This window comes from Monocercomonoides exilis (genome assembly GCF_001643675.1).
Source record: "Monocercomonoides exilis strain PA203 chromosome Unknown scaffold7-2047599, whole genome shotgun sequence".
Taxonomy (NCBI): domain Eukaryota; phylum Preaxostyla; order Oxymonadida; family Polymastigidae; genus Monocercomonoides; species Monocercomonoides exilis.
The window spans coordinates 1,002,863-1,015,067 of record NW_027150552.1 but is presented as its reverse complement, the minus strand read 5'-3'; the positions used below and the strand labels follow the sequence as shown (position 1 = coordinate 1,015,067).

Below are 12,205 nucleotides of genomic sequence, written 5' to 3'. Positions count from 1 at the left end.
GATTTTTCAACCTGTATTTCAAATTATCCTCAACAAATTTGAAATCTCTTTGATTGTTGGGATCGTTATGTTTCCTTATCTGTAGCTTGTTTGTTTTAAATAAATATTTCAAGAACAATTTCTTTTTATTTCCTATTGTTAAAGAAAAACAGGCGACTTGATGTGAGAAAAATTAAAAAAAATAAGGGTTAGATAAAAAATTTCGAAAATGACAACTTTAAGTTCCGTTCGTGATCCAAGAACTTCACATTCAAAGCGCGCCACTTTTTTTAGATATGAAAATGGCGACGAATATAATGTTTGTCCATAATTAATATGATGAAAATCTCTCTAAATCCTTATTATTTCAATTTAAACATATTAACCAGGGAGAAGTGGTTAGAGGCATGCGCCATGGGCGTGGCTCATATTCATACAAGGATGGTCGACATTATAAAGGTGAATGGAAAGAAAATTTGTCTGAATAGTTATTTTTTGAAGTTTTATTCATCATCATTTGTCAAAAATTTTAATTCAGATTTCATGGGAAAGGCACCTTGACTTATCCTTCAGGAAAAAAATATGAAGGAATGTTTGAGAGAGGACAATTCGTTGGAAACGGTTTGATTTTTCCCAGATCCTACCATTATAAAATTGTGGTTTATATGATTAAGTGAAGTTAACTTTTCCAAACGGAGACGTTTATGAGGGAGAATTGGCAGGACTTAAAATAGAAGGAAAGGGAAAAATGATAAGGAAAGTGGATCGGACAGTTTATGAAGGAGAATGGAAAGGACAGAAACCCCATGGCGAAGGAACAATGGTTGTATATGGTGAAGACGGAAAAGAACTTGAAAAATATGTTGGGGAGTGGAAAGAAGGTTTGAAGCATGGAAAGGGAATTTTAATATCAAAGGATGGAAGAGAATATGAAGGTGAATTTAAAGAAGACAAGGTAATGAAGAATTTTTAATATTTTCCTTTGATTCAAGGTTGTGAATGTGTTTTTAACAAGTCACACGGGAATGGTTGCTTGAAATATCCTAACGGCAACGTATACACTGGAACATTTGTGAATGGCCAAAGATCTGGATATGGTTTTTCAATTATTTAATTTTTGAAAATTTGAGAATCATTTTTTGACATCAAAAATTTTTCAATTTTTTATTTTCATATACTTTTGAAAAGGAAAATTAAGTTACCGCGATGGACGTCTTTATGAAGGCGATTGGAGAGATAATGCTGCAAATGGTCAAGGCACATTTCACTACACAAACGGGGATGTATATACTGGCGGATGGAAGGACACGCGCAAACATGGAAAGGGAGAGCTAAGGTACAAAAATGGAGATGTATTTGAGGGAGTTTGGACTGATGGAGAAGCAGGCGGAAGAGGAGTGTTCACATTTGCCAACAATGATCAATTTACTGGTAATTTCGAGAAAGGACTTGTATGCTCTTTTTTCTTGAAAGTAATGCACGCGTGCTTTAATTACTTTTTTATGAAATTGAAAAAAACATGATTTTTTTAAAACTACTTTTTTAATTTCATTGATACTTTTCATTTTCGCATATTCTTCACTGTTCTTTTTTTTTTTTTTTCAATGTTAAGCCCAAAGGAGAAGGAACCCTTGTGACAGCATTTCGCATTTCTTTCAACGGGATTTGGGATGGGCTGTCTGGTCATGGTGAAATCATCTTTGATGACGGATCAAAGCGCCCGTTCATTCCTCGGGCAAAATGGAGCAGGAAAACAGACGGTGTAATGACATATGTTGCTTTGAAAGAAGGGGACTCTTTGTCTGGCAGCACAACTTCAGAAAGCGGAGAAGACGAAGAAGACGAAGAAGAAAGTGAAATGGAGAAAGAACGGAAAAAGAAAGAGAAAGAAGATGCATTGAAAATATACCGTATGCTATTTATTAAATGAACATTTTTTTTCATTGCTTCATCAAAAATTTTTAACTTTTGACTCAATTACCTTGTTTTCAATTATTTTCAACAATTTTCTTTCTTTCTTTCTTCTTCACCAGATACTGTTGATTATCATATAAGCTCAATTCAACCTATTGACGAAACGCTTCTCACAGGCGGAGTGAAGATTGGGTCTGGCGGGTTTGGCGAAGTATACAAAGGATACTACACAGGTGCTGTTGTTGCCTGGAAGACACTCAATTCCTGTGTGGACCAGGACATTATGAAGGACTTCCTCAGAGAAGCTGCGTTGATGCAAAATTGCCAACACCCGAATATTGTCCATTTCTTTGGGTATACACCTCCGCCGACAATGAGAATTGTGATGGTTTGATTGCTGTGTGGAATGGGAAATTATTATGAAAATTGGCATTTGACAGGATATTTTAGAGTGATTTTAATTTTATTTTTTATTTTTTTTTTTTTTTTTTATTTTATTTGATTTTTTTTTTTTGAAAAGGGAATGAATTGTTCTTTTAATAAATATTAATTGATTTTGCACTCATTTGCTGATGGAATTATTATTATTATTATTATTAAATTTTATTATTGTTATTATTACTATTAAGGAATATGCCAATCATGGGACTCTTCACTCGTACATTCACGAGACGAAAGAGAATCTGGACGCATACACGATGGTTGACTTTGCCAATCAAATTGCAAGCGGAATGACGTTCCTTCACTACAAAAAGATCATCCACAAGGATCTCAAGCCTTTGAATGTCTTGGTACCGAAATCTTGTTTTTTGAACTATTTTTTCTTGAAAGATTTTTAATAAATTTTGCTTCCTTTCCTTTTCTTTTCCTTTTCTTCTCTTTTCAATGTGTTTTGCTTTTATCCGATAAACCCTCAGCTGAATGAACTATCGTCTGGTTCGTTCCGCTTGATGATTTCAGATTTTGGGCTCTCAAAAATCACGCATCATTCGCAGACTCTTGTTCTGCACAAAGGCACACCTCAGTACACACCGCCTGAAGGATACAGCGAGGGCAAAGTGAACGAAAAACTCGATGTGTTTTCGTTTGGGATGATTATGTGGGAGATGTGGAAAAGAGAACTGCCATTTCGCGGATTGTCTAATCCTCAGCTGATGAATCTGATTTGCTCGGGCCAAAGACCTTCTGTTCCTGTTTGCTTCTTTTGCTTTATCTTTTCTTTGAATGAATTATCTTATTTTTTTTTTTTTTCAATGCAATTTTTTTTATGTCATTTCAGCGGTATCCTCCATCTATGGATGATACTTTAGGAGAATATTCACGTCTGCTTCAGCAGTGCTGGGCTCAAGATCCAAATGATAGACCTTCTTTTGCAGTGTGTTCCAAAGTTTTGACAAGCATTAAAGAAAGGATTGAAGCCCAACGGAGGAAAGCAGCAATGCTACGAAAATAGAAGTATTGAACCGTTCTTTATTTCATTTTTGTTTGAAAACTTTAACTTTTTGTTGTTAACCGTTCAAGTCAGCATGAAACTGATACACATCACAATGAATGAGATTGTTGAATTTAAAAATTGTATTTTATTGAAATAATTATGTCAATTTTTTATAATGTGTATTTAAATAATTTTTTTAAGTTGTTTCAATTGAAAATTTATGAAAGAAATGCTTTCTTTATTTATTAATTTTTTGAAAGTTGTTTTGCAAAAAAAAACAAAAAATGATCATATACCATCAATTAAAATGAGTTCAACTCCTCAAACAGAACAAAGCCATCCTCAATACACAGTTCGAACAATTCAACCAAAGCCTCGAGAGCTTCAAAGAACAACTAAAGATTATACAGGTATTTTAGGGTTAAAAATTATTCTGATGATATTTGTTGAAAAATTGAATAATTAGAAAAAAGTAGATTAATTGAACGAACTGGAGGATATGCAAGGGCAGATGTTAGTGCTGACATTATAACTCCTGCTGTGAAGCATCCAAAGTTATATATTTCAGGTTTGATTTTTTTAAATAATAATTTGACGTTAATTATGTTTTTTTTATTGGTACAGAATCTGACAGGTTCGGAACTGATTTTGCAAGTGAGGATAAGGCAGAAAGAGAAGCAAAGAAAAGAAGAGCAGAAGAAATTCGTGCTAAAAAATGGTTTTCCTATTTCACATTTGCTTGAAGTTAATTTGTATCCTTTTAAGCGAAGAACAGCTTGAAAGAGAAAAAAAACATTGGGAAACAGTGATACGCACGCAAGATAGTGAAGAGCATCGCGCTCTTTCTCATGGTACAAAAAAGAACACTTCAGGGTTTGATGTTTAAATATTGAACCGAAAGTGGGTTTATTTCATTTTTTATAAATCAATTCACAAATTCAGAATAGCGTATGATCCAGTAACGCTTGAATATAAAGATACATTGGATGGAGATCGGCTTCGTTATGCAGATGAAGGAAAGCGCTATAGGTCAGAAGTCAGAAAACAAACACTTTATAATTCAGCAAATCGAAGTGGATATAACCCTGTAACTGGAGAGCCGCTGTCTTTTGCGCATCAGCCAGAGCCAACAAAACCAGCGATGCCTCCTCGTTTGGCAGAAGCAATTGGAGACGGGAAAGCCAAACTTTAGGAACTTTGTGCAGATGTTGAACAATTCACTTTGAAATCAATGATATAATATGTCATTCTCACTTCATTTCATAATCAAATCGATGCTTGTTATTTCCTATTTTTTGAGGCATATGCCAAAAAGAATCCTTTTTTTATTTCACAACACACTTTTCATTTAATGTTATAGTCATCTATTTCTTTGTTGAAAATACGCAAACACGATACAAGTTCAATGATCAATAGGTTGTTTTTTCAATCGAAGAGAAATAAACAAAAGTGAGATGAGTAAAGAAATTCTATCTCTTCTTTTTCTTTGCATCAGGATCGACTTCAATGTATTCAGGCACCATTTTTGGAAGGCCGGGTTTGAATATTTCCTATTAGATTTTTAAAAAAATAAAATATTAACATCGAAGATAATTCAAAATTGTCCTTCCAATAACAAAAACAAACCCAGATTTTCTTTTCGCTTTCTTCGCAAGTTGGGTACTTTGCCAGTCTGTTGGAGAATTCAGATGTGGTAAGTGGCTCAAGTGCCATCCGGGAAAGCCGAGAGGTTGTGAGAATATCTCGGCAGACCCATTTTATCTGAAGAAAAATTAGCGAAAAATTGAAAATTTTTGAATAATTAGGTGAATTATTTGTAATGTCAGATTAAATAGAACAAAGTTTGTTAACATTGTCAACAAAGCTAATAAGAGGGAAAAAACAAACAGTTTTAGGTGTATGCCAGTCTGAAAGATGAGCTAAGAGGGAAAGATCAAGAGATGGTGTTATTACACCCTTCATGTCTGTAATGAATTGTGTCCATAGTTTCTGCACATTGGTGAATTCAACAGAAAATGTGTTTAAAAAAATAATTGATAATTTCGAATATTTTGAAATCTGAAAATAATATAGTTCATACAAGAAGAGCAGAGTGGTTTGGCCGAGGCACATGGAACTGAAGCTTAAATGCAGCTCCGATTGCAGCAGGATTTGCATCTTCGAAATGAGTTTGAAAATTTCAAAGAAAAATTTATTATTATTTTTTTTTCATATGAAATTTCATTTTTTGTAATGAAACTGAATGGAAAGATAACAAAAGCACACCCCAAGGCTCAGATGACTCTCCAATCACAACGACTCTGTCAGCTGGCTCAAGAGATTGAATCTGTATGATGATAACAATCAATATTTTGTTGATTAAAGACAAGAGTTCAAATAGAAAGCAATTGTCATTTTCGGTTATTTTTATTTCAATGAAACAGAATTAATTCAACTGAAAAGTTTAAAATGTGTAAAAAAAACAAACCTCAAAAAGAAGAGAGTCCAAGAATTCTGAAGCAATAGCGCCCAAACGTTGTTGCTCAATGCTTTCCGGTGTTGGAGCTAATGGTCGAAATAATAGCAATAAATGGATTCATTCAAAAAAGTGATTCCAAAACGAATTTTTATAAAGAAAATAAATACAATTAAAATAAATGAATTGAAAAAAAAATGAATATAATGAAAGAAAACTGAAAAGCATTTTTTCATATAAAGAAAAAGCCCAAACCAGTTTCTGGTCTTCCTTTCTTTGCCTTCTTCTTCTTCTTCTTCTTTCCTTTTCCAGAAGCCGAAGCCAGGAAGTAGAGCTCAGCACGATCGATATAAATAATAGTTGGACTCAGTTCACGGGCTAACTGGAACACCTCTTTGATCAAGCCACCATTCAGCTGCATTCGCTCACCTACAATCTGACAAAAAAAAAGAAGTGAAAAATAATTTATTTTAAAGAATAAAAAAAGAAAGCGGAACGTTAAGTCATACAAAGATAAGTGATAATATTCAAAAAATATAAATGAACGAAAAATAGAAAGAGAGAGATAAAGCAACACTAAAAGATAACAAAATTAAAAATCCAGAAATATTCAAAGTTCCTGTTCTCCTTTCTATCTTCCTATCTCTCTCTCTCTCTTTCTCTCTTTCTCTCTCTTTCTCTTTCTCTTTCTCTCTCATTCTCTCTCTGATTCTTATTCTTAAAAATATCTATATTATCAACAAACATGTGGTGAGAGCTGCAAAAATGTTGCATTGGCAGCAGTGGCCAAGCTGCGTACAAGCATTGTTTTCCCCACTCCTTTTGATCCATACAGCAGAATGCTCGATGGAGGCACGATGTTCTCCAACTGCAAAAAAAGCAATGGAAATTGACATAGGAAGTCATTAATGAACAGAAAAATGTATGACAGGAACAAATTATTTCAAAAAGGAGGGGAGAGAAAGAAAGAAAGAAAGAAAGAAAGAAAGAAAGAAAGAAAGAAAGAAAGAAAGAAAAGAAAGAAAGAAAGAAAGAAAGAAAGAAAGAAAGAAAGAGAGAGAGAGAGAGAGAGAGAGAGAGAGAGAGAGAATGAAAAAAATGAATGAAAGATAAAGAAAACATTAGCATCAGAATCATAAAATTACTTCCTATTTATTTTCTCTTTCTCCTTTCCTTCTATATGACGCAAACCGTTTCTTTCGACATAGCCAGCGGAAACAGGCAGAACTCGACGCAGAGTGCTTTGATTTCGTTCATTGTGGGATTTCGAGAGATTTTATTGAGGAACTTCAGAGAGCCGAGCGTATCCCAGTCACCAATGATGGATGCAGCTGACACTTGAGGGCACTGAAGATTAATAAAAAAAGGAGGAAGAAATATAGACATTTATGATAATCATTATTCAAAGGAAAAAGGAAGAAAGAGGATATTATTGTTTTTTGGACAAATAATAACAAGTAAAGCAAAACAAGACAAAACAAATTAAAATATAAAATAACGGTTTTTTTTTAAAAAAAAAACAAGATATTATATTGAAGAATAAGCAACATACCTCCTGAACAACGCCCATCATCACATATTTCGCAAAGAGCACTTCAAGCTCTTCAGACGTCATCGGAGGCGGCGCCTCCTCAACCGCTTTCCCTTTCTTCCCTTTCTTCGATGCCTTCTTCCCCTTCTTCTTTCCCTTCTTCTTCCCCTTTTTCTTCTTTCCCAGAAGTGCAGCATTTGCCTCAGCCTCTTCTCTTGCCCTCAGATTCTGCAGCTCTGCCTTCAGTAGAATGTCAATCTGCTGTCGCACTGCCTCTTCTACTTCTGGACGCTGCTGTACTGTGATGATGGATGAGATGTGCTTTTGACTCGGATTCTCGCTCTCGTCCATACGCTGCCACAGGGCGGTGTATGTCTCCAAACTGGAAGTTGTTTTTAAGAATTACATGAACAAGACAATTATTAAATGAGGGGAAAGCAAAATTTTTGTGTGATTCAAAGATTGAAAATCAAAAGTTTATAAAGCAAAAGTATTATGAATGCAAATATTTATTAATCAAGAGAATAAAATTTTCAAATAAATATCATAATGAGACAGACCTGCTTCTCATGGGATGAAGAGCATATGACAACGGTATTTTGATTGGGCCTTCTGGTTTGTTTGGATCTTCCTCTTCTTTTCCTTTCTTCTTCTTCTTGTCGCTTGACGATTTTGTCTCCTTCTTTGTCTCACCTTTCTTCCCTTTCTTCTTTTTTTTCGGATCCTCTTCCGGCTCCGGAGGCTTTGCAGGGAATAATTCTGGGTGGAAAAACTTCTTTGATCCACCTTCATCGGGGAAATACTCTTCAGGAAACTTTCCAGTTTGCTGAGCGTTAATAAAGTGTTTTTATAAGAATGAGAGAGAGAAAGAGAGAGGATAATAGAAAGAAAGGAAAATGATTCAAAAAAAATATTGAGAAGAATGTGAAGTTAGATGCAACAGATATTTAAGAGAAATCAATTCAATGTCAAATAAACAAGTTAGCATTCACATTCACAAAGCAAACGTCAATTCAAATATGAAGATAAATGCATATATAAATGTATGTTATAATAAAAGAGATGTCATACAAGTCGTGTCTGCTCCCAGAATGTCCTGACTTTCGCCTTCATTTCTTCCGCCATCTTTTCGCCTTCCTTCTTCATAACTCCGTCAAATTGCCTTTTCTTCTCCTTTTCTGCATCTTCTTCGTGCTGCCTCTGAATCTCTTTTCCTTTCAAATATCCTCTATGTAATTCTTCCTTTAATCCAGGTGGAGTTGGTGGAGGTGATAAACCTTAACAAGTTATTGAGCATTATAAGTCACATGTTAAAAATAAAATACAGCATTATTGTGAAAATAATTTTATCAACAGTTCATGCAAGCATAAAAGAAAGAAAGAAAGAAAGAAAGAAAGAAAGAAAATTAAAATATCGATCAACAAAATTTTACACAAACCCAAAAGAATTGCTTCTTGCCTTCTCATTTCCTTCACTTTCTGCCTTGTAATCCACCCCTTATAAGTCTTCTGAATCAAAATTGCAGCTTCATTTCTGCTCATCGTCACTGCACCGCCCATCGCAGTTTCTCTGTCAACTTTCAAAAAGCCTGCTCTTTCTCTTCCTTGTCTTCCACGCTCAGCTGCTTGAATAATCAGAATCGCTTCTTCGAATGACAGGATTGCTGGAGAGTATTCATCGATATCATCTGGCTGCGGTGCTGCATATCTCGATGATAAGATGCGCTGATTATAACATTAAAGTCGAATGATTATTTAAATATACATTATTTTCATTCAAAATTTAGACTTATTAAACAAAAATATGCAATTCTGGCAAACAAGAAGATCTGTTTGACGCCTTATCTTTTCTTTTCTGTGGTCGAGTATGTGGCGTGGAGGTGGCACTTCTAGGCTGTCAAAGCATAGATGAAGATTTACCAAAATGTCATCCAAATCAATAACTGGCGAATGCCTCACTTTCATTAAGAACTAAATTTTCATAAATGAAACTAATACTAATATATGCTAATTCACATACATATTTAATTTCTATGATTCTTCCCATGACTGCATCAAGTAAATTTAAGACTTCTTGACGCTTTTGTGGATGAATAATTCTATCCTGGGCTTCTTCAAGTTTTTTATATATCTTTAAGTATCTAACGTATAAAGTCGCAAAAAATCGATATTTATCTTGGTTGTCTTTCGGTAGAAGTGCTTTGTCAGTTGGAACTTCGATTTCTAAAATCAAAATAATATAAAAAATAAAATTCCGCGTTAAAGCCTGTTGATATAATTTTAAGACTAACCAAGTTGATCGAATAACTATTTAAAACGATTATCATTGGTAGTTTCAGCAAATATGAAGAAATATGCAAGCAAAGAGACAATTATTGAAGTCATTTGTAGCAATCAGAATCACACCTCGTCGATTGCATCTTTCCACATCAACGTATAAAATGTGTTTGACATGGATAAATACAACTTTTAAATATGGTAAAAGATTCCTTCTAAGGTAAAAAGTGTATTAACAGTTTCAACAACAATCCCCTTTATTAAATTATTGAAATCGCAACCTTTTCAGATTTCGTCATATTCTCTATATTTTTTTTCAAAATAGCAATGGTTTGTAGCAAGTGGTTATTTTTGAAAATATATTATAATAATTCAACAATTTAGATTAGATTTATCAACTTCGTTATATTCTTCTTGATATCAAAGAAATTCTCTGATCCAATTCCAGAAACGTTTGATGCAAGGGATCATTGGCCGAAAATCAATCGCACTGTGAGATCGATCTCGAACTGTGGGCAGACATGCGCTCTTATTCAAGCTTCCGTTGTTGAAGATAGAATGGTAGTATCTGGATGCAGCCAAGGAACATTATCCATTCAAGACATGGTGTCATGCAATAGAATTGATGATAAATGCAACAAATGTAATTGGGAAAATCAATTTCTTCATATTCGCCAAAGCGGAATTACAACTGAAGAATGCCTTCCATGGGTGTCTGGTGATGGAAGAGTTCCATTTTGCAGGAAAGTTTGTCAAAACAAAAGTCCAATAAAAAGATGGAAGGTAGATTCGATCACAAAATTTACTGCAGCAAATGTTCAAGAAGAGATAATGAGAAATGGACCTGTTTCAACAACGTTTATTGAGTATAAAGATTTATCTGAATACAAAAGTGGAGTATACACGCATAAGACAGGTGATGAAGTTGGAAAAGTGGCGGCCAAAGTACTTGGATGGGGTGTTGAAGGAGAAAAGAAATATTGGCTCCTTCAAACTGCTTGGGGAGAGTCTTTTGGAGAAAAAGGTTTGTTGAAAATGCTTCGTGGCAGTAACTCGTGTGGTTGTGAAGAAAATTTTGTTGCTCCCGTAAAACTTTGCATTGAAGGGTGAAAACATTCAGGCTTCAATTTTTCATCCGCACTTTGCTTCATTTCATTGTTTTTATGCCATTTCAAGCTTTCAATTCAATTTCATTTTATTTAAGAGATAACAACAAAATAACAAATTCTAATCAATAAAACAAATTGGTCATGAAGTGAATTGTTTTTTATTTGAAGTGAATTGATATAAAACACATTTTCTTTTTTGATTTTCATTCGATTGAAGTGTTTTCCTTGCGTTGTGGAGATTGTAAAGTTGTATCATTATCATCAGCTTCACTGATAGTATTCGAAGAACTTTCGACTTTTTCAAATGGATGATCTGAATCATCTTTTTCATTTTTTGTTGTTGGATCAAAACGTTGAACTGTTTTTGTTGATCCATCAGAAAGTTTAAGCTTTTTTTCGTTTGTATTCTCTGAATCATAAGATTTTGAAGATGATAAATAAGTAGGCTTTCTCTTCTTAGGCTTTGCTCCAATCAAATCAGCAATTGAATTTGAGGTTGTGGATTTTTTTGTGTGTTCTTTTGAAAGGTCTTTTTTATCATTCTTTTCATTCAAGCTTTGAAATGATACAATTGATGGGAGTTTAAGAGATTCTTGACGTTGAGTAGGTTCAGAAAGAGTTTGCGTTAGAGAAGTGAATGAATCATCAAGAGTGGATAAATGCGAATGGAGAAGAGATTCCAATGAGTTTTTTGTCTGCAAAAGCTTTTTTCGCTGATCTTTTAATTTCTATTTGAACATTTGAAAAAAAAGAAGTTTAAATTGGATTAAATACAAGTGATTTATAATTAATGGAAAAAACTGCACACTCTGTTCTGCCGTTCGTCTGCTGATTCTGCAAATGTAACTTTTAGGTGAAATGTTTTATCAAGTGATTGTTGTCGCGATGTAAGTTCAACAGCTTGCTTTGCGGATTCCAAAAGATAAAATCTCACAAAAGCTGACCCACGCTGCAAAACCTGAATTTCTGCTATATCTCCAAAAGTCTTAAAATATTGCCGTAAAAGTTGTTCTTTCTTGTCATCTGGGAGTGCATCAGGAAGACCACGAACAAATCTTATGAAAAAGAGTTTAAACAGTCGCAAATTAACAATGCAATTGTTCATACAATTTTGTTTTTGGAGAATTTTCAGTTCCTTCATTGACTGAACTGAATTGAACAACAAGGCCCCCACGTACGCCAGTATGAAGCGACTGAACAGCATTTTCAGCTTAACAATCAAAAATTCCGAATTAAATAGAAAAAAGAAAGAAAAATCTTTTTATAAAACCTTCCTTAACAGAAGAAAAAGTTATCCATCCAATTCTTTTGTCTTGGTTAATTTTTGCTTCAATAACAGTTCCAAATTGCCGAAAAAGTGAAGCAAGTTGATCGACAGACAGCAAATCTTCTGTGAGCCTTGCTACAAATAATTTCTTCGGCATAAATTAAACTAATTTAAATTTGGAAAAGATTCCAAAGACTAATATTTCAGACAAAAGAAAAATGAAAGATCATGTTAATAC

The 12,205-nt window shown here is 34.1% G+C and overlaps 5 protein-coding genes across 5 annotated transcripts; 3 read left to right on the top strand and 2 right to left on the bottom strand.

The window, feature by feature from the left end:
- Window positions 1-208: 208 nt before the first annotated feature.
- On the top strand, window positions 209-3,558 carry MONOS_7197 (putative phosphatidylinositol-4-phosphate 5-kinase; the record flags this gene model as incomplete). The annotated part of the gene is made up of 12 exons (XM_067877507.1): window positions 209-298; window positions 369-457; window positions 518-600; window positions 654-934; window positions 995-1,076; window positions 1,168-1,430; window positions 1,592-1,889; window positions 2,013-2,281; window positions 2,523-2,684; window positions 2,811-3,086; window positions 3,173-3,348; window positions 3,415-3,558. 11 exons carry the CDS (start codon window positions 209-211, stop codon window positions 3,344-3,346), a joined length of 2,067 nt encoding a protein of 688 aa, XP_067733414.1. The 3' UTR covers window positions 3,347-3,348; window positions 3,415-3,558.
- A 67-nt stretch (window positions 3,559-3,625) lies between these two features.
- Window positions 3,626-4,737, top strand: MONOS_7196 (uncharacterized protein). Its single transcript, XM_067877506.1, has 5 exons — window positions 3,626-3,738; window positions 3,795-3,896; window positions 3,953-4,046; window positions 4,094-4,201; window positions 4,271-4,737. Exons 1-5 carry the CDS (start codon window positions 3,636-3,638, stop codon window positions 4,518-4,520), a joined length of 657 nt encoding a protein of 218 aa, XP_067733413.1. The 5' UTR covers window positions 3,626-3,635; the 3' UTR covers window positions 4,521-4,737.
- On the bottom strand, window positions 4,732-9,279 carry MONOS_7195 (putative dynein regulatory complex protein 11; the record flags this gene model as incomplete). Its single annotated transcript, XM_067877505.1, has 14 exons — window positions 4,732-4,878; window positions 4,955-5,089; window positions 5,216-5,317; window positions 5,409-5,485; window positions 5,594-5,654; window positions 5,796-5,872; window positions 6,039-6,219; window positions 6,529-6,651; window positions 6,975-7,130; window positions 7,336-7,696; window positions 7,875-8,140; window positions 8,386-8,591; window positions 8,754-9,039; window positions 9,136-9,279. 14 exons carry the CDS (start codon window positions 9,277-9,279, stop codon window positions 4,798-4,800), a joined length of 2,256 nt encoding a protein of 751 aa, XP_067733412.1. The 3' UTR covers window positions 4,732-4,797.
- A 571-nt stretch (window positions 9,280-9,850) lies between these two features.
- On the top strand, window positions 9,851-10,846 carry MONOS_7194 (putative cathepsin B6 cysteine protease). Its single transcript, XM_067877504.1, has 2 exons — window positions 9,851-9,921; window positions 9,976-10,846. Exons 1-2 carry the CDS (start codon window positions 9,919-9,921, stop codon window positions 10,699-10,701), a joined length of 729 nt encoding a protein of 242 aa, XP_067733411.1. The 5' UTR covers window positions 9,851-9,918; the 3' UTR covers window positions 10,702-10,846.
- On the bottom strand, window positions 10,841-12,176 carry MONOS_7193 (uncharacterized protein). The gene is made up of 4 exons (XM_067877503.1): window positions 11,971-12,176; window positions 11,808-11,910; window positions 11,509-11,755; window positions 10,841-11,428 (listed from the first exon to the last, which is right to left on the bottom strand). The coding sequence occupies exons 1-4, from the start codon at window positions 12,122-12,124 to the stop codon at window positions 10,904-10,906; spliced, it is 1,029 nt and encodes a 342-aa protein (XP_067733410.1). The 5' UTR covers window positions 12,125-12,176; the 3' UTR covers window positions 10,841-10,903.
- Window positions 12,177-12,205: the final 29 nt, after the last annotated feature.